This window comes from Capra hircus, chromosome 11, assembly GCF_001704415.2.
Source record: "Capra hircus breed San Clemente chromosome 11, ASM170441v1, whole genome shotgun sequence".
Lineage (NCBI taxonomy): Eukaryota > Metazoa > Chordata > Mammalia > Artiodactyla > Bovidae > Capra > Capra hircus.
In genome coordinates, this window is record NC_030818.1 from 71,726,751 (window position 1) to 71,753,532 (window position 26,782).

The window sequence follows — 26,782 nt, forward strand, 5'->3', positions numbered from 1 at the left end:
TAGGAAGTCAAGAAACACCTGGAGTAACAGGCAAATTTGGCCTTGGAATGCAGAATGAAGCAGAGCAAAGACTAATAGAGTTTTGCCAAGAAAAATTCACTGGTCATAGCAAACACCCTCTTCCAACAACACGAGAAGACTCTACACGTGGACATCACCAGATGGTCAACACTGAAATCAGACTGATTATATTCTTTGCAGCCCAGGTGCTTCAGTCATGTCCAGTTGTTTGTGACTCCATGGACTGTAGCCCACCAGGCTCCTCTGTCCGTGGGATTCTCCATGCAAGAATCCTGGAGTGGGTTGCCATGCCCTCCTCCAGGGGATCTTTCCCACCCGGGGATGGAACCCCAGTCTCTAGCATCCCCTGCATTCTTTCCCAGGTTCTTTACCACTGGCGCCACCTGGGAAGCCCAAGAGGACCATATTTTGGGGAGCTGATTATGTATCAAGAATGGCTTAAGTTTTTATAGACAGCTCAGTTATTTAATCTCCACAATACTCTGAGGTAGCTCATGTTTTCTCTATTTAATAAATAAGGAAACTGAGGCTCAAGGCCATGTACAGCAAGGCTTGATGGACAATATGGGAAGTAAAAGTTCTGTTCAGGGCAAATCTATTACTAGAGTACAGGGTACAGGTGTTCGGGTGGCAGAAAGGGAAGGGACAAGAGCATATGGGAATGAGTTATGATCAAAAATTACAGGAACCCTATGATACAGATTCTAAAGCCTCAAATGAATTTGGATAATGGAGAAGCTTTTGAGGTTTCAGAGACAAGGATTCTGCTCAGTGATGTACTGGCCAAGAAGTTCTTTTGGGGTTTTCTCTCTTTAGGAGAGCTCAGAGGTGTGGACAAGAGCTGGATGAGGCACAGACTAAAGGAAGGGAAATCTGGGAGGAATCATGAGGGGAGTGGAGCTTGGGTCAGGGCAGTGGGCGATACAGAGGAATGAATCCTAAAACCTCTACATGGAGAAATTTTTAAGATTGACTTGGGGGTCAATCTTTTTTTAATGCTAAAAGAAAAAAAAAGAAGGTACTTTAAATGGCTGAGCAAAACAAAATCACAGTGTTTGGTTTCAGACAAAGACCTCAAGAGATATATGTTTCATGTTATATACTACTCTCTACTACAAACATTTAGACATGATGGTTACAGAATCCTTTTCCACTAAAGGCTTATGAAGCCCACAGAAATGCTTCCTCAAGAGATATAAGATATACACGTCGATTTATAAGATGCTCTTTCACGGGTTAGATGGCAAGAAAAATTGTCCTCTGCAGGAAGTAAACAGACTTTTACTTTTAAGGATAAATGAGGACTCTAAAGGCTACACTTAAAATTCCACATCAAATTGGCAATTACTACAGTCAGAACCAAGGATGTGGATTAAGTTTAAAAGGAGAGTTATTCTTAAATCTTTTCCCATTTTCCAAATAGAAATCTATTCAAAGTCATACCATCAATTCTATTGACATCTCATTAAAATGAATAACAAATTCTATGAAAACCTGAAATAAAGATTGATTTGGGGGATGAAGAAGGTGGAGTTACACTCAGTGGGAACCACTGTTCCCATCACATGCTGAGCCCTCAAACCTGTCATCCATGCTAGGTCCTCTTTGGGGGTAAAAACTTCTGGTCTACCCTATAATAGAAGTCTCTCTCAGTCCCACCCTGGACTGTGCTTGGGCCAAATCTCTAAAACAAAGCAGGGCAAAGTCCTCTCAGATTGCTGAGAAAAAATCTTGAAAAATGATTCTCAGTGCTCACATCAAGTGAGGAATCTCAGGAGCAAAGAGCAGCCTGTCACGAGAAGACACTATACTGGCTTGATGCTGTGACCTACCCTCCAGAAATGTCAAGGAGAATTTTACGTCATTTCCCAACAGTACATCAAACCTGCTGGGTCCAAACGGGGGTGGACCAAACCTTGCATGGGAACTCAGCCTCAACAGGGGTTTGGGTTCCTGCTTTTGATTGCCACAGGGCTGGCAGGCTTCCCCCTGGCTCCCATTCTCAGGAAGCCATCCACAGCTGCTGGTCACCTGTCACACCCTATCCGGGAGGTGGCAGCATTTCAGTGGTAAAGCAACAGATCCCCAGGCTGTGGTGATGACTTCAAAGTTCAACAGATAGGAACTGTGTCATTATTTCCTACATAGTTAACTCCTTCCAGTTCCAGTGAAACAGTAATGGGTAAAAGCTTATAATGGGTTACAGGGAAATAATGGGACTTCATACTTTCTATGCTAGACTGGGACAATTCCGGGAAAATTTTTAGAGCAGGCACTCAACAAACATTTATTGCATACACCAGATACTGTGCAAAATCCTTAGAAATGTCCAAAAGCTGACAGAGATTCTGTTTAAAGTTAAAAATTCATGCCACTGACCTTTTCTTTCCAGAATGCTGCTCACTGTAGCACTTACTTTTTCCCCAAATAAATGAGTGCCTGTAGCCAAGAAAAACTGTTCCCAGTACCAAAGATTTGGAGACCAGTTGTCCAAGACTGGAGTCTGCCTGCAAAATTTCTGCCTGCCACCTGGTCTGAATCTTAGGCTCAGCTGGTGAAGACTGAAATTGTTCTCAAGCCCTCTTCTGAGATCCAGACCTCTTTATCCAACTGCTTTCTAGACATCTTAGATGTCTTAAAGGGACATCAAGTTCAACTTGTCCAGATGACATCTATGATATCCTCCACCTCCAGCAGGTCCTCCTCCAGCGTCCCCTCATCTCAGCAAACAGCATCAGCCATTCAGATGTACAAGCTAGTGACTGAGGAATTACCCTCCAGCCTCCTTCCCCTTCACTCCCAGACAATCCATCACTCAATCTCAGCCACATTACTTGTTAAATTGTTGCAAAGACCCCTTTCTGTCTCTGCGTCTTGATCTCCACTTAATTCAAGCTGCCATCGTCTTTCAGCTGGATCTCTGCAGCAGACTCCTGACTGGTCTTCCTGCATCCTCTTTCCTCTTCTATCCTTCCTCCGACGGGTAGCTTGAGTGTTCTTTTAAAGACCCAAATCTGACCATTTCACTATCACTGATACCCCAGTGGCTTCCCATTGCTCTTTAAATACAGAGGCAGATATGACGCAGAATTCCTGAGGCCACAAGAGTAGAGCAGGGACACCCTGCTCACAGATAACCTGTTGAATTCTTGGTGTTAACAATATTTTTTGTAATGTCTAATAACCTTGCCTCCATTTCTGTGAAAAGGACACTGGATCAGTTTGATTTCTGGTAACCAAAAAACTACAACCCATATAGTGCAGGAGCAGGTAATTAGCCTTTTGATTAGAAACTTTTCAAATATCCTAAAGAAGTTGTAAGGAACATCTTGAATCTGATGAGACCCTGAAAAGTGAATTAGCCTAGAGCTGAGGTTGGGCCAAGCCTGGCCTACCACCTGTTTTTATGAGTAAATATTTATTGGAACACAGTCACACTCATTCATTGTATACTGTCTAAGCCATTTGCACTCCAACAGCAGAGCTGAGTGGTCACAACAGATTGCATGGTGTGCCAGTCTAAAATACCTGGCCATTAATTAAAAAAAAAAAAAATGGTCTGCCAACTCTGCTTCAGAGGTTCTCTATGGTTGTACATTAAAATCACCTGGACTGCTTTTAAAAGGGACTGACCCAGAGATTCTGATTTATTTTTGGCCACACCACGCAGCATATGGGATCTCAGTCCCCGATTGAACTCGTGTCCCCTGCAGCAGAAGTGCAGTGGCCTAACCACTGGACAACCTGGGAAGCCAAAGATTGATCTGACATGGGATCCAAGAATTGGAATCAAAAACTTTTAAAATTTTCCTAGGTAATTCTAATAAGCAGCTACAGTGGTGCATCACTGATACGATCCAGTCTCTCACAGATAAGTCAGCCCAGATGTTATGATCTTTTTCGTGGTGAATAACAGCTACTAGTATCTTCAAACCTGTGTAAAGCACATCTGTCTACATGGTCTCATTTGATCCTAGAATAAACCCAATCATTACTGTCCCGGCTTCAAACATGACACAACTGAGGCTCAAGGAATATAAGTCATGTCCCCAAAGCCTCCTATTTGATAAAAAGAAGCTAAGATCCATGTGCAGGTCTTTTGAACACTGATGTTAATTGTACAAGTTACATGTTTATATTTTATTTTGGTCAATGGAGTCCTACTTGCTCTCATGCTCTCCAGACATAGGACCGTACCTACTATTCCCAAAACATTTAGAAATCTGCCTTCCTAAAGCAGACTGTGCTCTGTGAAGCACCTAAGGATTCCTCAAAGTCACTGTGAGAGCAGAGTGAGGAGAGGAAGATATCATGTAGGTGTATGTATGTGTGTACATCCAATCCTGATGCCTTCAACTCAACCAGAGTTAGGTATGTTTTTAACTGTTCAAGTATTAGGACTGCACATGCAATTTTGTTTAAATAAAGAGTTTTACCTTTGAAGATCAGTGATCCGGATTAGTCCACTATTTAGATCTACAGTGGCACGGCCACTCTGCTCCCAAAATCCCAGTCACTCCTTACATTAAGTTCTTATCTGTTGGTCTAAATGAAGTCCAAAATAGTATTTTCTCTTAATGGCAATATTGGTATTGTTTTATGAGAAGTCAGACTTATTTTTAGCAGACCAGACATCTGTCAGGGTGACTGCAGTTTCTCATTATGGCTTCCTGCCCACCCCATCATCCCGCAGAATCCACACCTCATCCACTCCCCCTCTCTGGGCCACAGCCTTTCTCCTGCCTGCTTACTATGTCTGCCTCCAGCCTAATCCACAGGTTTTTCACCTTGCTTCCACTCTTAGGCTTTCCTTTCCTGTGGAAAAGAGGCACTAATGATGAGAAGTGGGAGTGGAAATAGACATAGTTCTGCATTTCATGTTTCCAGAGAGAAAGGAACTTTTATTCCCCTCGTTACAGAGGCGAGAAGCCCCACAGTGGGCAGAAGACATCCAGCTTTTCATTCTGTGACCTTATGTGCACCTTTCCACAGGAGGAGTGACTAACCTGATTGGTCAGAGTCCAGGATACTCAGAGGGCTGAGTTTCTATCAGCACCTGGTGCCTGAGTGCATGAGGTGTGCTACATGTTCCTGAACTGTGTCCTGGTAAGCCAGGGTTTGTCCTCAGACTTGGCAGGAAGCTTACAGTGGGAGGGAGTAGGAAACCCCCACTGTGTATCTATTCTTAGTTCCAAGAATCACAGAGAACCCAGGGTTATGCCCTGGCATGACCTCCTATTTTGGCACTTACTTGAGGAGGCAATTATCAGTGAATCCTAGAGCCCATCTGACGAAAGAACCCTATTGCTCAGTAAAAGCATAGTCCCTAAAGCTTAAGAAAGACATTGTGGCCTTAAATAAACATGAGACATTTACTTTAATAGTACTTCTTTTAAAGTACTTCTTACTTTAATAGACTCATGTCTCTCACTTTACTCATTCTCAAAATATATGGTTCCTTTTTACATACATACACAAACACTTTTAAACATAAATATCAAATTCAAGAGAATCAGATAGGTAGGTAAATTTAGGAAGCTAGGAGTACAGAAGAAAATGCCAGTCACCAGATTTTACAAATGAGCATCTGAATTCCTTCTCCGGACATCCAACTTGATATATTATCCTAAATATCCCATGTCACATGGTCCACAAGGTCTTCCTTTAAGATTCAGAAGCAATCAATACCCATACTTGTCATTAAGATGGGTCCTGCCATCTCCACTTTGGCCTATATCAGCATAAAAAGAAACAAAGAAAAATAGATATTCACATTTCCAAGTCAGGAGGGAAAAGATATCCAGTCATCAGTGGGCCAAAAAGTAAAACAAATAGAAATATGACCTTTTGTATATAATTTCAAACTACAGTCTTTTCACCACTACTCTAACATTTACCAGCAAATAAAAAGCAAGCATTTTAGTACCTACATTTCTATTAATTGCTAGCATATTAGAAACCCAACCCACAGAAAAAGCAACTTGTGGTAAGTACATGGGGAAACAAGTATCTCATACACTGCCTTAAGTGAAAGTCACTGAGTCGTTCCAACTCTTTGGGACCCCATGGAATTCTCCAGGCCAGAATACTGGAATGGGTAGCCTTTCCCTTTTCCAAGGGATCTTTCCAACCCAGGGATCGAATCCAGGTCTCCCACATTGCAGGTGGATTCTTTACCAGCTGAGCCACAAGGGAAGCCCAAGAATACTGGACTGGGTAGCCCATCCCTTCTCCAGAAGATCTTCCCAACCCAGGAATCGTGGTCTCCTTTATTGCAGGATTCTTTACCAACTGAGCTATCAGGGAAGCCCTATATTGCCTTAAGAGTGTATGTATGAACATTAACTAGTACAATCCCTATAGAATGCTATTTATACTATCTTAAAAATGTTCATAGCCTCTGCTCCAATGTGTTGACTTTTATGAGTTTGTTTTCTACAAGTGCACGTCTACACTTGCAAAATTATACTTATTAGAAGTTACTTATTGTAGACTTATTTGTAATGGCACAAGACTGGAAAGACAGCAAATATACATTGAGGGAACTGGTTAAATACGTTAACGATATATCCATACCATGAAAAAAGAACTATGTTACCATAAAAAAAGAAAAGAAATCTGTAAGCAGCTATGGAAGGATTTCCATATACTGTTAAGTGCAAAACAGTAAGGTATAGGATATGCTTCCAATTATGTTAAAAAAAAAATGATGAAATTTTATTGCTTTCAAAGGTATTTTATATAATGTTTATAAGAAGTGATAAGAAACTGATATTTGATTGTCTTTAAAGGAAAAAAACTGAGTAGCTAAAGCACAGCTAGAATACTTTTTTTTTTGCCACTTTATAGAAAATTTAAAACATACATAAAAGTAAAGAGAAAAATATAATGAATTTCCATGTACCCAGAACTCAGCTTCAACAATTATCAGTATGTGGCAAATCCTGCTTTATCTATTGCCCCTCCTCTGTCTCTCCTCATCCTCCACCACAGGATTATTTTAAGCAAGTCCCAGCTATCATTTCATCTGCAAACACTTCTATACGGTACAATATTCCTGGAAGATAAGGACTTTCTCTAAAAATTACTCAATATCACTCATACTTTTAAAAAAATTTACAGTAATTTCCTAGTCTCATCAAATATCTACCTATTCCTCCAAAGGGAGACTTTTCTACTATATACTCTTAGTTAAGTACATATTACCTATTCTGAAACCTAAATAAATAAATCTTAGAGTAAAAGAAAAGTAAAAACCATCTACCTTCAGGTGGGACCCACACACAGTAATCTGGGTCATCTTCTGGATATTTGGAGGAAAGTATCAGTGGAACCTGCAAAGAAAAGATGTTATTTTATTCAAAAGAATTTTAACTCTAAGAACTATTGTCCCTATCTTTGTTAGCAAACAAAAATTGAGAGAACAGTTTCCACTAATGATCTTGACATAAGTAACCAAAAATGGGAGGTCACTCTCTCTCTGAATCTTGATTTTTTTTTTCCATAAAGCTTTAACAAGCTTATTTTCAGCCAGTGAGAGTGGCATTTTTTTCTAAAAGAGGCAGTCAATGCAGGTGAGAGTTCTAACCCCAGAAAGGAAAATTTGACATCTGCCTTTTGATCCAGGTGCAAAAAAGTTAACAATGCAGCCTAACTGTTACCCTTTGAAGGGCCTGTGTGAAAGACTTGTTGGCTGGCATCTGGGAACTTGGATTTCAGGAGGGTTCCCACTACCCTACCCGACAAGAGTGGCCCACTGAGCCAAAACTATAAAAACAATGTGGTTTATGCTGAACACCTGCTTTCCTTTTAGGACAATGGAATTTGGGTAGATGCCAGGCAGGATTACTATGTGATCAGCCCCCAGTACCAGTCCTGGGGACTGAGTCTCTAATGAGCTTCTCTGGTTCCACAAGTTGTCACTTGTTGTGAAGGAAACTAAGCACAGCCTATGTGGCTGCTGGCAAAGGACCCTTAGAAGTCTGTACCTGGTTCCCAGACTTCACTCCACGTGCCTTTTCCCTTTGCTGGTTGTGCTCAGTATTCATATGAATGATGTAATACACCACAGTTGAAAGTTCCATCACATGCTGGGTCATATGAGGCCTCTTGTGAAACTACCCAGCCTGAGGGTGGACCTCCTGACACAACCTAGCAATTCCACTTCTGGGCACTTACATTATCCTAACCCAGTTATATATACATTAAGGTTATTCACTATAGCACTGTTACAATAAAAGACTAGAAAGAACCCAAGTGTCCGTTAGTAGGGAACTGGTTCAACTGAGTACACCCACACAGTAGGAGGGCTTTTCCCTGATAGCTCAGTTGGTAAAGAATCCACCCCCAATGCGGGAGACCCTGGTTCAACTCCTGGGTCGGGAAGATCGCCTGGAGAAGGGATAGGTTACCCACTCCAGTGTTCTTGGACTTCCCTTGTGGCTCAGCTGGTAAAGAAACCACCTGCAATGGGGGAGATCTGGGTTTGATTCCTGGGTTGGGAAGATCCCTTGGAGAAGGGAAATGCTTTCCACTCCAGTATTCTGGCCTGTAGAATTCCATGGACAGTCCATGGGGTCGCGAAGAGTTGGACATGACTGAGCAACTTTTATTTCACTTCACTTCACACAGTAGGAAGCTCTCACTGCACTGATATATTAATACAAAGATTTCCACCACAGGTTAAAAAAATAAAAATTCAAAAAAAAAAGAGCCCAGATTTCTAGAAGAAAGAGTAGTAGACATCTGGGAATTCTGCTAAGACAGCCCCTGGATTCACTCTTCTGGATATGGTTCATGACAAAGGGATTCATTTTTACCTTCAAAAGTGAAGATTATGACTAAAATACTTACTTTGCCTGGACCAGGAGCTTTCTTTTTCTTGAATTCATCTCTGCTTTTCTCATTCTCATTCTTTGATGCTAATTTATGAAAAAGAAAAAAAAAAAAAGAGGCGATGGCTAGTTCAGAAAAATAAAAAAGAAAAATTCCTCCTTAAACAGTATTATAATTATTGAAGAAAGCATCATAATCTAATTCTTAAAAACTCTAACTATTGTAAAGACTATATAAAGAAAGAACTGTCCCTTCATTAATAACCTTAGTTTTCAAATCCTAAGCTTGAATTTAATCACACCTTTTGAAAAGGTAAAGGAAAATGGAGTGACTTTACTATTTTACAGTTTAATCATTATAGTTAAAACCAGAAAAAAAAAAACAGGGAAAAAAAACAGTCCTTTTAATAAGCCAATCTTTCAACCAATTTAAGAATGTTGGAATTATCCTCATGATAGGCACATACTCAACTCTGGGAGAGGTAAAATTGCAGAGGGCTTTGCAGAGCCAGAGGAAAATGAAGGTATTAGGGTGCTTTGTAGGTTGGGGGGGAACCCCAGGAGGCAGAGGAGGAAAAGAAGGACAAATGAGATGGCACCAAATAGACACCTCTCATATATTCCGACTCTGTCCATGGCGCTGGCAGCAGCATCGACCCCAGGTCTGTGCCCGCAGTTCAGCTTCCACCCCATCTCTGACACCAGTTGGCTGCCCGTGTGAGGAGCAGCAGAAGAGTCACTGTTCCACTTGCCTGAGGGCTCCTCACACGATGCAGCTGCTTCACTGATCTCTTGGCAATCTTTATTCTGTTCCACTTGGCTGAGTTGAGACATGTTTTCTATAAAATGCAGAACCAAAGCATACTGTATTAACTTAATTTGTGGTGGGGACCCAAGAAAGCAAAAGCAAGAAAAGCTAAGTACATACATAATCATCCAGTTTTACTATCATTAGCTTCAATAAGCTTAATTATGTTTTCAATAAACGTGCCTCCAGATGTCTAACAGAGAACCACCAATTTTCTACTTCAAAAACTGGGCATCTCTGAGGCAAAACTTTTTAGCAATACCTATTGAAAGCCTGAAAAAAGGTCATATTTCTTAACCAAAAATTCTACTTCAAGGAATATATTCAAAGAAAATAAAGATGAGCACCAAGATTTATTATATACAAGCATGTTTATAATAGCAAAAATTAATAAAAATATACATCCATAATAATATAGAGTTGATTACATGAATTATGGCACATTCATGTGATGGACCACTTTGCCCCTTATTAAAAACCACACTTAAAAGAATATTTTTTTAAGACATAGAAAAAAATAGATTATAAAATATCATGTACAATATGACCCCAATGTTGCTTTATAAATAAGTAAATTAATAAATAAATGAATGCCTGGAGTAACCCCTAATCAACTTCCTTTACTAATTAATGTATCTTATAAACCAAAATTTGTAATCGGCTATTTTTAGACACACATTTGCTTTGGGCCCTTAAACAAACAAACAAACAAAAAAATACAATACTTACTGCTCCCCTATAATGCTGCTTATGTATCATCCTTATAATGAATGAATCAAAGACTAGATGCTAAAAAAAGTATATAAAACTGCCTTTTTTGAAAAGGCCAAGCACGGTGCCAATAACAAAGGAAAATGCAAAAACAAAAGATTTACTTCTCATAGATGAGGAAACAGTAACTTTTCTGCGCCTAAAACAGCTGAAAGTAACTTAAAAATACCAGGCAGGCCTGGTGTTTTCACATGGACATGCCTGGTTTTGGAAGTCCGTATGTACACATTTCCACATGCTTACTGCCAATGTTTTTTGTTTTTCCTAATGTTCCCTTTTTTCTCTGCAGTCTTAATCTTGCAAAGCAGTTCAACAAACCTGCAGGAAAACAACCCCTGCAGATGACAAGGGTTAAGGGGCTATTAAAAAGATAATCAATAATATCTAGGGGTGGCAGATTCCTCTTTTCTTCTTTGGACTTTTATGTATGATCCAAAGTTTCTAAAATGAACATATATGCCTTTTATAAGCAGAAGAAATTATATTTAATATTTAAAAACCAATCAATTTCCTCTTTTACATTTTTCATTAGCCCTTTGCTGATGTAGGTGAAAACTACATGTCAGGCTCTCGGCCAGGTACTGTGGCAAAAGATGAATGAGGTATGATGTTTCCTGAGAAGTACAAGCTGCAGAAACAATTATGTTTAGCCTCTATGGGGGAAAAATAACTAAGGCAAGGCTTTTCCTGAGACCACCTGGTCAGGCCCCGCCATCCACCCTGTTCCACCAGCCTCCAGTCACAGAGTGGCAGCAGCTCAGGACTGCTCCACAGCCGTTGAGGTTTCAGATTCCATAGCTTTCAACTTTTAGTAATTCTGGAACACTCTGGAAATACTCGCCCATATTTTGCAGTGAGAATAAATAAGAACTGGCAATCAAAGAAAGACCAGGAAGGTATGTTACAGTCAGCTGTATCACATTATCACAAAGTGTCACAAAGTCAAAATGCATAAGCAAGGGCTGTCTTTGCTTTTTCAAACCTATGCATGATGAATGCAGATGCCCCCTGCACAACACAGGAAGGAGAGAGAAGACATTACCATGGTTTGTTTCTTTAGAACATGTGAAGTCTGCGGGAGGACTCATCTCCTGTGCTGCTTCTTCCGGCTCTGTCTCCTGCTGCAGACTACTGCTTCCAGCCTCCATTTTCTTCTTTTCACGCTCCTCCTTTTCTTTCTCCTCTTCCTCTTCCTCCTCTTCTTCCTCCTCCTCTACTTCAGGCTCATCCTTCATTCTCATTAGAGTTGGAGGGAGTTCTGGACGCTTGGGGGGTAACTTCTATGAGGGGAAAAAAAAAAAATCCATGAACAAGCAGCTTTACCGTATGACCAGGATCGAACTCAGGTCTCCCACATTAGCAGGGGATCCTCTACCATCTGAGCCACCAGGGAAGGTCTCATAAAGTGATGGAAGGATTAAATGAAGGAAGAAAATCCATATGACAGAACCAGGTATATAGATTATGTTACTAACAAGTGTTAGCTGAGTCTGAATATTATAGCATCTATCCACCAGGAAAATAAAACCCAAAAAACCACAGGAGACTCTTTCTTAAATGCAACATTGATCACAAATTAATAAACTGGTATTCTAATTCAAAAATCAGTTACATGCAAACACATGAATCAATTCATCAATTCTTTTTTCTTTTCAGCTGGGCAGCACGTAGGATATTAGATCCCAACCGGGGATCGAACCCACACCCCCTGCATTGGAAGCACAGAGTCTTAACCACTGGACCACCAGGAAGTCCCGATTCATCAATTCTTGATAACCCTAGGCCGAAGAGAAAAATCCAAGAACCACCTCCTGGAAAAGACGTGATCGTACCAAGTCCACAGCCTCTTTTCACATTACTGTGCGATGAGTCATTGAGTTTTGAAAAGAAAAGAGAAAAATTCGCTCAGGATAACTCAAGAGCTAAAAGTTCAAGACCTTGACCTACAACTTACCCCTACTGTTCCCGTTTTTAATTTGAATTTGCTTCCTCCTTTCATGGCACCAAAGAGAGGCAATGTGAGCTTTTTAGCTTTGTTTTTTCCATCTGTAGCCTGACTTTCAATTCTAGAAAGAAAGAATAATTTTATATATATATATATATATCCCAGTGAGGCCAAGGTTTTATCTAAAAATACCATGAGAAAGAAACTTTTGGCAAAACAAAACTTTCCATATAGTAAACACTTACTCATACACCAATGAAGAGGGATTCAGGCCAGCAGAGTTTGAATGGACACCACAGACACAGAGCTATTAAGGGTCAGATGAAGCTGCTACTGCAGTCTAGTAATTTACAAGGTGCTTAATTTACAACATGCTATCTGACTTCACATTCATAAAATGATACATACAGTACACAGGTCAGTGGCAAAGGACACTGACCTGGGTATTACCTGTATGTTACTTATTCATAACATGCCAGTACACATAGACATGACCCATTCCCACTAAGTGGCAGGAGACGGATCCATGGTGTAAAGCTCTATTTTCCAACAACCTCTGAAAAGGACTCAATACCTTACTTACCTGGAGGCCACACTTATCATAATCACACACAACAGCTCTGAGCACAGAAGTTTAAAAAAAAAAAAAGTATGTGTGTAAGGGGTGGGAGGGAGGATATCCTGACAAAGACTTAATGAAAGACCCCATAGCTGGTGAGCTGTCAATGTTCTCACTGGCTGAATATAGTTTTAAAAGCTAAGTACCTGAGGGTAAAGCTAAGGAAGAGCAAAAAGAAGAGATTGTAAAAATTAGAAAAGATGCAAGGAAAAAAAGAACAAAGCAAAACAAAAAGGACAGCAGTTGAGTTGACAAGACACTCCAAGAGTAGGCAAAAGTGACAGGGACAAGAGAGCATGAGGAGACAGAGGGAAGAAGGCCCTATGCTTTCTTTGCATGACGAGAGGACAACCCTGCATTCTGAAACATAAGGACAGCACTGGCACTCTTGATTCACAGGGACCCATACAAGAAACGGATTACTCTGCTCGACTGAAGCCCCAGTTCCAACCCTGCCTTCTTTTACCTAGTCTTCCCCCCTCCGAGGTGCTCTCCCCCTTTCTCTACTGAGACAGACCCATTGCCTTAATAAGGCCACCGGAGGAAATCCTGCCTGCCTGCCCTTAAAGATGCTTTGTCAAACATCCCTCATATCCCCTCCCCACAAGTGTCAGGAAGCACAGGAAAGCAAAGGCAAGAGCAACACAGATATTTCTCAGCTCCATTAAATAGCCTGGCTGGCATGGAGGACACACAAAGACTCCCAAAGGAGATGAAAAAGTAGAAGATGGAATCACAATCAAGAGTTCCTTGTGGGTGGAGGAGAAATGGAATTAGGTAGGAAGTTTAGAAGTTCAACTCTCAAGTGAGAAGATGAGGGAGAAGATACACAGCATCTGAAGGCCAGATGCTTTCTAAAGCAGTTCTTTCTTACTTTATTTTCTAAAGTAAGAAAGGGAGGAGAAACTGAAGACACAGAGAGACAGTAGGAGGGGAGGTTCTGAAGGAAGCTGATGTTTGTCTTCTAGCTTGGACTACTTCGCAGAGCTGACTTAGCAGATTAAAGGATTATAGAATTGGAATTGAAACTCATTGTTAATTTGTTTGCTCTGGACTATAGTTCCTGAGTTTTTACCTTTGCTCCACAAAAACAATTCCACAAATAGTTGCTAAGTATATCAGTGACAGTAAAAATTATGACAAGATGACAATACATATATGCCAGCACATTGTTAAGTGCTTTTCAGTTAATCTTTGCAACCTCATTTCTTCTAATTTAAAGAGGAAAGTAAAGATCAAAGAAGTTATATAACTTGCCTTAAAATTCCCAAAAAGTATATTGCAAAGCAATATCCTCCAAATAAAAATGAATTTTAAAAAAACAACATTTATGTACAATTTATGACCAACTGTCAAGCTAAACTACTGATAGACTCCAAATCTACTTTATAAACAAAATGATGCTTTATGTATATATAAAAAAAATTCCCCAAAATTGACAAAGTTGAGAATGAAACCTAGGAAGTCGAACTCTAGTGCTAATCTACCACCTATCAATAACGTAATTCAAATAACATTTGTGTCCAGTAATTCCCCTGAAACCAAAGTTAATGATAAAATCAACTTCAGATTGTGCTTTATCCCCCCTTTAAAGGAACAGATTCCACTTTTAAAAAGTATTTAAATACACTAAAGAGTTATCAATTTGTTCTTGAGAATGACAGATACAGGCATTAAAATGACAATCTGTACTCACATCTTTTCATCTGTGGTTTAAAAATCACAGATAAGAATGGTAATACATTGTAGTGTTTGTATTTCTCATTCATAAGTATAGTAATTGTGTTTCTCTTTTTATATAGTTAGAGTTATTTGTATTTCTTTTTCAATGGACTTTCAGTTGATGTCTTTTGCCCATTTGTCTCTTGGGTGGATAGGTCCTTATATATTAGGGAAATTAGCCTTTTGTGCATGTTATTTTTTAAAGAAGTTTCAGTTCAGTTCAGTCACTCAGTCGTGTCCAACTCTTTGCGACCCCCTGAACTGAAGCATGCCAGACCTCCCCGTCCATCACCAACTGCTGGAGTCTACCCAAACCCATGTCCATTGAGTCGGTGATGCCATCCGATCATCTCATCCTCTGTCATCCCCTTCTCCTCCTGCCCTCAATCTTTCCCAGCATCAGGGTCTTTTCAAATGAGTCAGCTCTTTGCATCAGGTGGCCAAAGTACTGGAGTTTCAGCTTCAACATCAGTCCTTCCAATGAAGACCCAGGACTGATCTCCTTTAGGATGGACTGGTTGGATCTCCTTGCAGTCCAAGGGACTCTCAAGAGTCTTCTCCAATACCACAGTTCAAAAGAATCAATTATTCGGTGCTCAGCTTTCTTTATAGTCCAACTCTCACATCCATACATGACTACTGGAAAAACCATCACCTTGACTAGACAGACCTTTGTTGGCAAAGTAATGTCTCTGCTTTTTAAAGAAGTTTACTCTGCACTAAAAGATTAAGTAAAAATTTAGAGCCCTCCAATGAAACTGGAATCAATACAGTTTTCTTTAAAAATCTTGTAGAAGTTTACATTTCACAAATAAAATGTATTTTTACCCATTTCAAAATCACTGCCTTTTGTGCTTTAAAGAGTTTCTTATATTCTATTTCTAGTCCAAAGTGATTAGCTAAGAAACAAAGATATAATTCAGAATGGTATCTATGTAAACATGCTTATTTAAAATTTCAAGTATAACTAAGACTTACTTACTTTTTTAGTTCTGGAATCTCTGCTGGCTTTACAATCTTTATCAACCCTTTAAGTCTCTGCTGTTCTTTTCTCAGTTCAAAAGTTCTCAGATGAAGTTTCTTCCGGGACACACCATCTAATGCACTCCCTGACTTCATTTCTGACATGAACGCATCTAAAGAGTCCTGAGACGGTGACTCTGACAGAGCTGTCCAAGAAAGGGATAATACGTGTTCAGAAAGATGGCTGAAAATAGTTTAAAATTCGGCCCAAGTTTCCATAGAGAGGTCACTAACTTGAAGCTGGATAGAGGATGATACTGATATTAGGAATAAGGAAACTGGTTGTACCAGATCTTAGAATGTCACTTTGCCTCAGTGGGCTTCATTCTCCTCATCTATTAAATAAAAAGGTTGAAACAAATAATTTATAATGTTCTTTGTAGTTCTAAAATTCTATGTTGCTCCTTAGAAAGGCTCCATATCTGTTATATCTTACTAACCAATACAGCCTTAGTACCTAGCAAAGTGCACTACAGTAGACACTCAATAAATGTTTGTGTTGCTCTCAATAAATGAGTCACTCCCTTACCTTTGCTGGAGGCTTTCAGTCTCTCAGAAATTTCAGAGAGTTCCTTTTCAGCATCATTTAACTTCGCAACCTATAACACCAAATTAACAGGGTTAGCATACATTTTATATCTTTCAAAATATGGTAGCTTTCCTTTACTTCTTCCTCTTATTTTCATTATTGTGACAAGTTTTAAGAGGATTAATTCAGAAGTGCATTTAAATCTGCTCATGGAGTTAACATTTTTCATTTATTTAATTCTAACTGAATTGATTCCTGAATTAAAAAACCAAGAATTAAATAGAAGGAATGTACAAAACACAGATTTTATTTTACTCAAAAGAACCCAAAGCATTTGTTTTCATTGATGAATCAAAAAGCTAGACATTGAGTAATGTTTTAAACTCTGAATACTAATTAATATAGTGAAAATGCAGGCCACTTTATGATAATTTCATGAAGGACACACTGTTTAAGACTATAAGCAAAGCTCATTTTATGGAGCTTCACTTTACTTGCAACTTGCAGATATTGTAAATTAGAGATTTGTCACAACTCTGCATTGATAGAACGACGGTTAACATTTTTTAGCAGTAAAGTATTTTTAAAATATATACTATTTTTTTAGAGATAGTACTACTACACACTTAAGAGACTACAGCATAGTGTGAATATACCTTTTATATGTACCAGGAAACCAAAAAATTCATGTGACTCACATTATTACAATATTCACTTTATTGCAGTGGTCTGGAATTGAACCCACAATGTCTTTGAGGTGTGCCTATATTACCAGAACTATACTCCCCAAAAATTCCTTTCAAAATTCTTGACTACCAAAAGCCAAGGTCAACTGTACCTCAGAATGTCACAATTTGGAACTTTTCCCTTTTCTTTTTCCAAAGATCATATCCAAAGATATGGTAAGATCATATCCAAAGAATGCTCATTAATCGATCACTACCCACCTAGAGGTAGACACAGTTTCTAGCAACAAGCCAAACTTTTTTCCAACTTGGATAAGACTAAATGGTTGTTTATTACCATCAAACTTACAGATCACAAAAATATACTTCACTACCAGATTTCAATGCTACTGCTTTAAAAATTAAAAACAAACATAAATAATACATTATTTATAATACTATCACAGCTCCTTCTATAACTAAAACTTGCCAGTGATTCGAAGGTCTCTGGCTTCTCGTCAACCTTCCCAGCCTTCTTCATTCGATTCAGACGCTTCTTTTCAACAAGGCCGGTCCGATCGAGAAATGTGTCATCATCACTGTCATAAAAGTCTTCATCTTCCCAGTTCTTGGCTTTCCTTTTCCGAGAAACTAGAGGTAGATAAAATAAACGATAAAATTAAATAAATAAAATAAAAAGAAAGAAGGCAAGTAGGCAAGCAACTTAAAATACCACCACCGATTATTAAAAGAGAGGACTCAACAAGCTGCCAAAATACATATAAAAACAAAGGACAGTATTCATGCTCAGAAAATCCCATGGACAGAGAAGCCTAGAGGGCTACAGTCCATGGGGGCTCTCAAAAAATCCAACACGACTTAGCGACTAAATGAGAAAACCTTGGAGACATTATTAAAAGTGAAATGAACCAGACACAAAAGGGCACATATTGCCTGATTCCATTTACAAGAGGTACCTAAACTAGTCAAACTCATAGAGACAAAGTACAACACTGGTTACCAGGTGCTGGAGGGAGGAAGAATAGGAAGTTACTATTTAATGGGTACAAAGTTTCAGTATGAGATGAAGAAAAAGTTCTGTGATGGATAGTAGTGATGGTTATACAACATGAATGCATTTAATGCCACTGAACTGTATACATAAAAATGCTTACAAAGGTAAATTTTATGATATGTATGTTTTACCACAATAAAAAAGTTAAAACAAACAAAGGAAGAACTAATTTATTTAATGAGCAAAAGCTCTCAAAAATCAACTAGTGAAAAAGGAAAAAAATAAATGAGGAAAGGGCCAATAATCCAAAAGAAAATCTTAAAAATAATCAAAGTAGTTCACAGAAAAGAAATACAAATGGCCAACAAACATTTAAAAAGATGTCAAACATTTTTTTTAACAATTAAAAAACACCAACTAAAATAATGAGATGCCATTTCATACATATTAGACTCAAAGTGAAAGTCATTCAGTTGTGTCCAACTCTTCACGACCCCATGAACTATACAGTCCATGGAATTCTCCAGGCCACAACACTGGAGTGGGTAGCCTTTCCCTTCTCCAGGGGATCTTCCCCAACCCAGGGACTGAACCCAGATCTCCGGCATTGCAGGCAGGTTCTTCACCAGCTGAGCCACAAGGGAAGCATATATTAGACTAGAAAGAACATAAAAAGATTAATAATGTCTAAGGAAATGGCAACCTGCTCCAGTATTCCTGCCTGGAGAATACCATGGACAGAGGAGCCTGTGGGCTACAGTCCATGGGGTCACAAATAGTCAAACACAACTGAACTGAGCGATTAACACTTTCACTTTCACTTGGTAAGGATATGGGGAAACAGACTCTCAAACAGTTGGTGGGAATGCACACTGACACAATGTTTTTGATGGTCAATCTTACAACATCCATCAACATTAAAGATGCAATTAATCCAGCAATTCTATTTATAAGGAATTTATACCATATTTATCAATGCAACATTATAACAATGAAAATCTAGGAAGTCCATCAGCACAGGACTACGGTAGCCATTAAGTTTCTATCTATCCTACTGTCATCTTACTCCCTGGGGTGTGGTAAAAGTGCCCTCTTTCTCTAGAAAATTCTTCTCCCATTCCATCTAGATTAGGTATAGTCATGTGACCACAGCCAGATTCATGAGAATCTTTCCCCCAGAGTTATATTTAGATATAGGAGAAAAAGAGGCTCTCTTTCCAATGAGGTTATTACAGACAGAAGATACAAATCCAGGGCTGTAAGCATCCAGCTTTTCCGCATAGGGTTAGAATCTCTCTGCAAAATAAAACCATGCACTCATGAGACAGACATACAGATACACATATACAGGTTGCATGTGTCCTCAGGATACCAAGTTCTGGTTTCACAGCACTAAGTTTTGCTTCCAGAACTTGCAGCCCTGGTTCACGCAGTTCTTTCTTCAGTCCTGTGAGTTACTCTTCCCAGCTTCTATAGCCAATAACATTTTCCCCATATGAGTTTTCATTAGGTTTCTATTATTTGCAAACAAAACAGTCCTTATTAATAATAAACCTGGTAATTTCCAAGTTGAGATGGTATACTGAACACACATATCTAATTTCATTCTCTCCCCATACCCCACTAAGACTGCAGCAAAGAGATCTTTTTTTAAAGGCACTAATCTACAAAGACAGGAAGAATAGGAATGGGGACAGCAACAACACCACATTTTTGGAAATTAGAAAGCAGACAGATGAGTGGAAACTAACTTAGCAAAACTAAAAAAAAAAAAAATGAATCCTAACCCAACAGAGGGGAAAAAACAGAACCAATCTGATCATACTACAGAATCCTCAAAAGGATCTAGAACTGGGGCTGGATAGCAGTGACAAAATAAAGAGGCCTGAGTAAAAGCTGATGGAGAAACAGATCATCTACCCCACCTACTCACCTCCTTCCCACCCCCAGGAAAAACCCAGAGTTTAAGATAGAAAGTCTTTGAACTATGGATTGACTAGTATAGTTGAGAGCATGGGTACTATGTTCAAAAGCTAGCACTGTCCTGAAAATGGCTAAATGTTGAGAACATGCTCAGCTATCTTTACCACATAGGTCCAGGAATGCTGGCAGCCAGTCCTCTCCCTTCATGCAGGAGACTGAGGAGTACTCTTTGGGGAATCTTACCAGCAGAAAAAGGAAAATCTAAAGATACTTACATCAGGAGCTTCCCTGCAAAATGCCCACCCACATCCTTCTATAGTGTTCCTCAAACTTAAATAGCCCCACCTATATATTCCAAGCTGCTCATCACCTTTTTTGTCCCTAAGTAGTTTTTACAACTAAGAACTACATGATACCTGAGAAAGACCTCTACCATACAGGATAGACATCAAATAAACGGAAAAAACAACCTGGAGAAAAGAGATTAGCAGATAGATGAGATGTTAATAATCCATGAACAACAATGGCATATTACATTTTAAAAACGAATATCCAAAGAACAAAATGAGCTTTGGAAATTGAAATCTTGATAGCAAAATACAAAAAGAAAGTTGTAGAAATATCCCAGAAAGAACAAGAGACACAGAAACAGGACAGAGAAGGGAAAAAAGAAACATAGACAACCAGGCCAAGAGGTTCAATATCTAACAAACAAAATGCTGAAGAACAGAAAGATAAAATGAGGGAATGGCACAATTCCCAAAATGTTCCTGAACTGTCCAGATTTCCAGATCAAACAGATCCAACAAGTACCCAGGGAAATGGATAAAAATAAACCCACAGAAAGGTACATCATAGTTAAGTTTCAGAACTTTAAGAACAAAGGGAAACTCTTACAAACTTCTAGTGAGAGGAGGGGAAAAAAGATAACATATAATAGATCAGTAACCTGAATAGTTTAGGACTTCAATAGCAGTCCTGTCATATAAGAGCAATGCCCTCAAAGTTGTGAAGGAAAATTACTTCCAATTTAGAGTTCTATTCCCAGCCAAACTATTAACCAAAAGTAAAGCCAGAATAATTTTACAGAGTGGAGAGTTTAATAAAGTTGACTTGCTATCTATCCTTTCTTAGGAATCTACTAGAGGATGTCCACCAAAACAACAGTAGAGCAAGAAAAATGAAAGATGTGAGCTGCACTGAAGATTATTACCATCCATGCCCTTATCGTTGGTACCAGCTTCCTAACCTGCTAAAACTACAGAAAGATGTGTCCCACTGAAACAAATGAATAAACCAAGAAATATGAGAATCATGAAACAGAAAATCCAACCCTAAATAAAAAGAAAGGAAATCTCAAGGAATATAGCAAATGAAGCCCTAGATTACTGTTCTGCAGCAGGCATCCTTAAAAGAAGAGTGCTCTTCAGGAGAAATGTCTCCCAATAAATCAGAACTGACAAATTACTTAACATAATTGACCATATGGAAAAACACACTAGAAGGTTATTGAAATGTGTGGGAAGAATGAGAAAGAGGTACCAAAAAAAATCAAACACATGACACACAAACACAATTATTAACTGTAGAAAAAAAAAAAAAAAACTGCTCAGTTGTAATTAATATTTGCATAAACATAACCTTGTAAACATTAAATACTTGTTACAGTCAATGTTTACATGACTAAAAATAGCATGCTCATGTTTTTTAGAAATATGAAAAATTTTAAACTTTTTTTATTGAAGTATAGCTGGTTTATAACACAATTAGTTTTAGGTATACAGCATAGTAATTCATTTTTGTTTTGCAGGTTATATTCCCTTACAGGTTATTACAAGATATTGGATTAGACATATGGATATATTTAAATGCCAGAAGAAATAATTGAAAGAGTTAAAGGCCTTCTAGAGTCAAAGACTGGAGAGGGGCAGGACAAGAACAGGTATATTCTAAGACTTTGGTAGTTTTAAAGTATATGTAACTTACTTTGCCATAATAAAGAGTAACTTCAAAATTAAAAAAAAATAATTACATGGCAAATTTTTTAAAAAATAAGGCAACTTTAATGCAATGATATAAAAATTACCCAAATAAGATAAATTTAATGCAACAATATAAAAACTATCCATGATACATTCTATGCTAAAAAGTCACAAAAAGGGCTTCCCTGGTGGTCCAGTGGTTAAGAATCCGCCTTGCAATGCAGGGGACACGAGTTTGATCCCTGGTCCTGGAAGATCCCACATGCCATGGAACAACAAAGCCTGTGTACCACAGCTACTGAGCCAGCAGTCTACAGCCGGTGCCGCAAAAAAAAAAAGAAGCCACCGCAATGAGACATCCGCACACTGTAATCAGAGAGTAGCCCCTACTCTTTGCAACTAGAGAAAGCCTGCGCATAGCAACAAAGGCCCACTGCAGCCAAAAATAAATAAAAATTTTTTAAAGTCACAAAAGAGTATAAATATAAATGCATTTGCTATGAGTGTTTGTATTTTGTTAAAGGTTCTAGTTCTGAACACATGTCTATAGATAATGTCTAGGAGAATATAAACAAAGGTTAACTTTGGTTGAAGAGATAGAGAATGTTTTTCTTCTCATTTCATAGAATTCTGTACAATTTACATTTTTCCCCTAAAAAGAGGTTTTATTACTTTATGTGTTCAATCTTCCTTCCTTCTATCCATCTTTTTTTTTAAAAAGGGAGAGTCCCCACATACTCACCCGCCTCCTGCCGCAGCAATCCCAAAGTATCGAGGATTCGACAAGCTTCCAGTGAGCACTGAATCATTGCTTCTTTTTTCTTTCCTGAGTGAATGGCCTCTGCCACTAGCTGTTTTCCAGTTGAATCATCCACAGGTAATCTGCATTGGTATGGGAGAGATTTAAGCACAGAACTAAGCTCCAAGTCTCATGAAAAACATTAATACTTTATGATAACAGTCATGTTTTTGAGATAGCTTTTTAATTTCTCAGTTCATTTTGTTTTATCTTGCCAAAGCTGAATTTCAATTCTTTTCCTTACACCTTTTACCCATCCCTCAATAACCCCAATGTGTTACTAAACTATCAATCCCCAAATTCATGAATAGTCTGAAAAAGACTAAAATTGCCCTTTGGGTTGTTGTCTGTAACCATAAATTAAACTTGAAATTAGCCACTTTCCAGAAATTGATGTTACTGAGAAAAGAACATACCTCACCCTGCAGAGCCAAGTGCTATGACCCTGTTCATCAAATTCATATTCTAATTCTTCTCCTGTGGGAAGAAGAAAGACAAAACAATTTTAATAGCATCTGAAAATTACCAGTTGATACAAAGGGAAAAGAGAGCAGAGGTTGAATAAGAATACAAAGGTCTCAAACCACACTGAACACTAAATTTCAAAGCATTTCACTTCCTATTCCTAAGAATTATTGTCTGATAATAAAATTAGGATGAGCTTGAGACAGAGAACTGCAAACTCAAAACAATCGAGTCTCCACACACGGGTTTGTCCACTAAATAGAAGCTTTCACACTTGTAAGTTGTAGACTTAATGTTAACTTGTCACAGTTGCTTAGTTTTTAGAAGTATAATAACTATTAAGTGAAGAATGCAAACAGTTCATATGTATATATTTATACTCATACACACACAAATATATAAATGTTCTCTAAAAGCTTATCTACTGAAACAATTCTCTGCAGAAATGTTCTTTTTTAAATTATTATCTCAAAGCCTTTATTCCAGTTTTAACTGTTTTTTTAATGGAAACAATCTTTAAATCACATAAAGTGGAAATCCATGCTAAGAATGAGAAAAGAACAGGGGAATTAGAAACAAAGAAATTGTAACAAACTGGGTCAGTCTTCCAACCACTCCTGTCCTGTCTTCTGAGAAGGATAAGATGAGTTGGAAAAAAGTACTTCCTTTTTCCAAGATGTTAAAAAAGACTAACAGAATTTTTACAATTTCCAAAATAAACCTGAAGCAACTGACCACACAGGCAAGAACTGAACAAGGAGGACGATAGATAAAATACAGCATTTCTAAGTACTTGAAGATCTAGAAAAGCACCCTCTTGTGGATACATTTTTACCAGCAGGGTCAAAATCTGTATACACACCTTCTCGGTCAAAAAAACCTTGGAGAGCCTTTTTTGGATCCTTTATATAAAAAGCCTCCCTTTCCTGTTGAAACTCTAAGACAATGGGGTTCTCTTCAGCCTCATCCTCTACAGCATCTTCTCCTGCAGGATACAAGAAAGCAAAGACAATCAGACATAAGAGACTATCTGACTGGCAGTCACTATCCTTTTAGGCCGCACAAAGATAGGTTCCCAGTGATGAAAAGAAAGGTGGGGGTGGCGAAGAACAAGCACAAAAACATCATTTTGAACATCTTCGGTTTTCTACATTGTGTGACAAGTTAAAACTTGTTTTCATGGCAACTTACTTTTGTTCTCCATCACTATATGTATTTTAAAAGCAAGACTGCCTACCACATTCTCTATGCAAAAAAAGAAAAATCTAAACTCCTCAGTCCCGCATTCTCATTCTCTCATAGCCTGGTCTTATACACTGTCTTCAATATAATTTCCCAGTACTTATCATATCCACCAACAGACTGATCTACTCGGAACTTCCTTAAAAATCAATCCCTGCCCTGGACATCGTCCCAATGCTCAGTTTCCTAAGGGCTTCTTTTCCTTTCCTTCAATTCCCAGCTTAAAACCCTTCTGTTTATAAACTTATGCACTGTCCCAAAGTTCTGTCAGTGCTGCCCAACAGGCATTATAACGAAAACCATATATGCAATCTTACATTTTCCAGTAGCTGCATTAAAAACATAAGAGAAACAGGTGAAATTATGATGTAATCAAAATAAAAGTATTATGAATGAGATATTTTACATTCGTTTTTCACACTAAGCCTTTGAAACCCAGTGTGTATTTTACCTTTACGGCACATGTGAGTTTGGACTAGCCACCCCGTAAGTGCCCAGTGTGGCTGATGATGACCATACTGGATGGTGCAGGTCTAGGTACTCAGGGGCTGCTCCCTTCTCTGAACCCTTAGTCCAACATACTAGTGGTTTCCAGCTTTTGTTTGGCACTTACCACAAGTAATTTCATAAGATTTATCTGTCTTCCCACAACACAGTTATGGTCATCCAGCTTTTCAGACTCCACTCCTGAATACCTATCCGCCAAAATGTCTGGTGTTATGGAAAATTCAATTTATGCCTCTGATTAGATATTTCACATTTCAGGGTGTTTACACAAAGTACAAAAAATTCGACAGAACTCCTGTATTAGATAATATCCCATTTTATTTGATTGAATGTAGTTTTACTCCCTCTAGCGATAATCAGTACTTAATTAATGAAATAAACTTTAATTGTTAAACTATACGCTAAGAGTTTTGAACAAGGGAATGCATTGTAAAACACATGAAAAGAAATCAATTAGGCCCATAATTCAGTTTTTTGGCATCAGAAAAATTAATAAATCTAAGTTTTGGTAACCTATGTGCAAACTGTATTTGCCTCATCTTTCTCAAAGAGTCATGAAAGCTGTATGATTTTTAAAAATTAACTATGCCAATAGAAACGGATTTATTAACCTCTGGCAGCAGTTTTAATGCCTTACCCATTCCCCAGGTGCAGCCCATTTCATCGTCCTGACTACTAGTATTTCCCTTTCTTTCAGCGGTATCCATTTCCTCTTCATCTGAGTCTTCTCCCAGCATCTTCTTTTCCAACATCATTTGTTGCTGCTTGCGCAGTTCCTTCAGTTGCGTTACTGTCAACTCGGATTCTGCCTCTCGATCCTCCTCTGGTCCCTGATGAATCAAGCGAAAGAATTCTTTTAGAGTTTAGGATGGCTGAAGTCACTTTCAGAAACAAGACAAGGCGTAAAGACGTCTGGAGATGAGAAGCCAGATTCCCGCACTTTCATAAAGGACAATCTCCTTTCTCAGGGAAAACTTAAGGAGCTCAGGAACGCACCCGACTGGGCTCCAGAGATTTCAATTCTAAGGTTTTCTACTTACCTGAAGAAGAAAGAGCCGGGTGCTGCCTCCAAAGCGAAGAACATGTCCGACGTGGACCCGACAATAGGTGCGGGGTGGGATACGGGTTTTGTTGAGAAAAGTGCCGTGGGTGCTTCCCAAATCGTAGAGATAGAAGCCAGGCCCGTGGCCGTCGCCTTCTGCATCGAGGCCGGACACCCTGTGCTGCAGCACGGCATGGTAGCGAGACACCGAAGGATGCTCCAGGCACACGTCGCAGCTAGGGAGCCTCCCGAAAAGGCAGCAACTCAGTCCTTTCAAGTTGCGGGTGCCCAGGATGGTGCCGCCTTTTAGTGTCTCGAGGCTGTAGGGGGCTGTGGTGGGGCCGCCCCACGGCGGCTCTCGGTAAGGGGGAGCCCGGGACGGGCCGCCAAGGGAAGGAGCCACCGTGTGGGGCCGCGGCTGCTCCTCCGCTGGACCCCTAGTCTCCCTGCTGTCCGGCAGGGCCGGCGGGACATCCGGCTCCCCGGAATCAGAGTCTGGCAGCGCCGTGGGCCCTTCCTTCACCTCCTCCGGGTTTGGAGGATTGTTGGCCGGGGCCTTACTCCGCGCCGCCGGGGACATCGGCAGGGCTGGCTTCTTGAAGTCGTCATCGAGTTCCGGCGAAGCCAGCGGCTCGGACTGAGAGGGACTATCAGCCATCCTCAATCAGGAGCAGCCTCAAAATCTGTCCCTGGGAAACCTCACCCTCCTCGGGTCTCTACATTCCTCTCCACGTCTCCCTCTCTTCAGCCTCCAGACGCTTCTCTAGCAGCGATAGTGGAGTTGATCCTTTACGACCCAGAGCTTTGTGAAGAAGCGAGTTATCCCTGGAAGTTGTAGTAAGAGGAAAACAAGAAAAAGGCGGTCGGGGT

The 26,782-nt window shown here is 39.3% G+C and overlaps 1 protein-coding gene across 1 annotated transcript; it reads right to left on the bottom strand.

Moving 5' to 3' along the window:
- On the bottom strand, positions 5,375-26,757 carry SLC4A1AP (solute carrier family 4 member 1 adaptor protein). The gene is made up of 14 exons (XM_018055494.1): positions 25,911-26,757; positions 25,508-25,700; positions 23,984-24,106; positions 23,073-23,133; positions 22,600-22,739; positions 17,428-17,588; positions 16,273-16,342; positions 15,703-15,889; positions 12,389-12,500; positions 11,477-11,714; positions 9,608-9,694; positions 8,875-8,942; positions 7,286-7,355; positions 5,375-5,752 (listed from the first exon to the last, which is right to left on the bottom strand). Exons 1-14 carry the CDS (start codon positions 26,568-26,570, stop codon positions 5,703-5,705), a joined length of 2,220 nt encoding a protein of 739 aa, XP_017910983.1. The 5' UTR covers positions 26,571-26,757; the 3' UTR covers positions 5,375-5,702.

What these genes read in the sequence shown, in the direction of transcription:
- SLC4A1AP (XM_018055494.1), bottom strand. Translation starts at nt 26,570, where the DNA reads ATGGCTGATAGTCCCTCTCAGTCCGAGCCGCTGGCTTCGCCGGAACTC. An exon ending in ATTGCTGCGGCAGGAGGCGG is followed by an intron (nt 17,589 to 22,599) that starts GTGAGTATGTGG and finishes ATCTACCTCTAG; the next exon opens with TTTCTCGGAAAAGGAAAGCC. An exon ending in CAGAGACCTTCGAATCACTG is followed by an intron (nt 16,343 to 17,427) that starts GCAAGTTTTAGT and finishes TTGGTGTTATAG; the next exon opens with GTTGCGAAGTTAAATGATGC.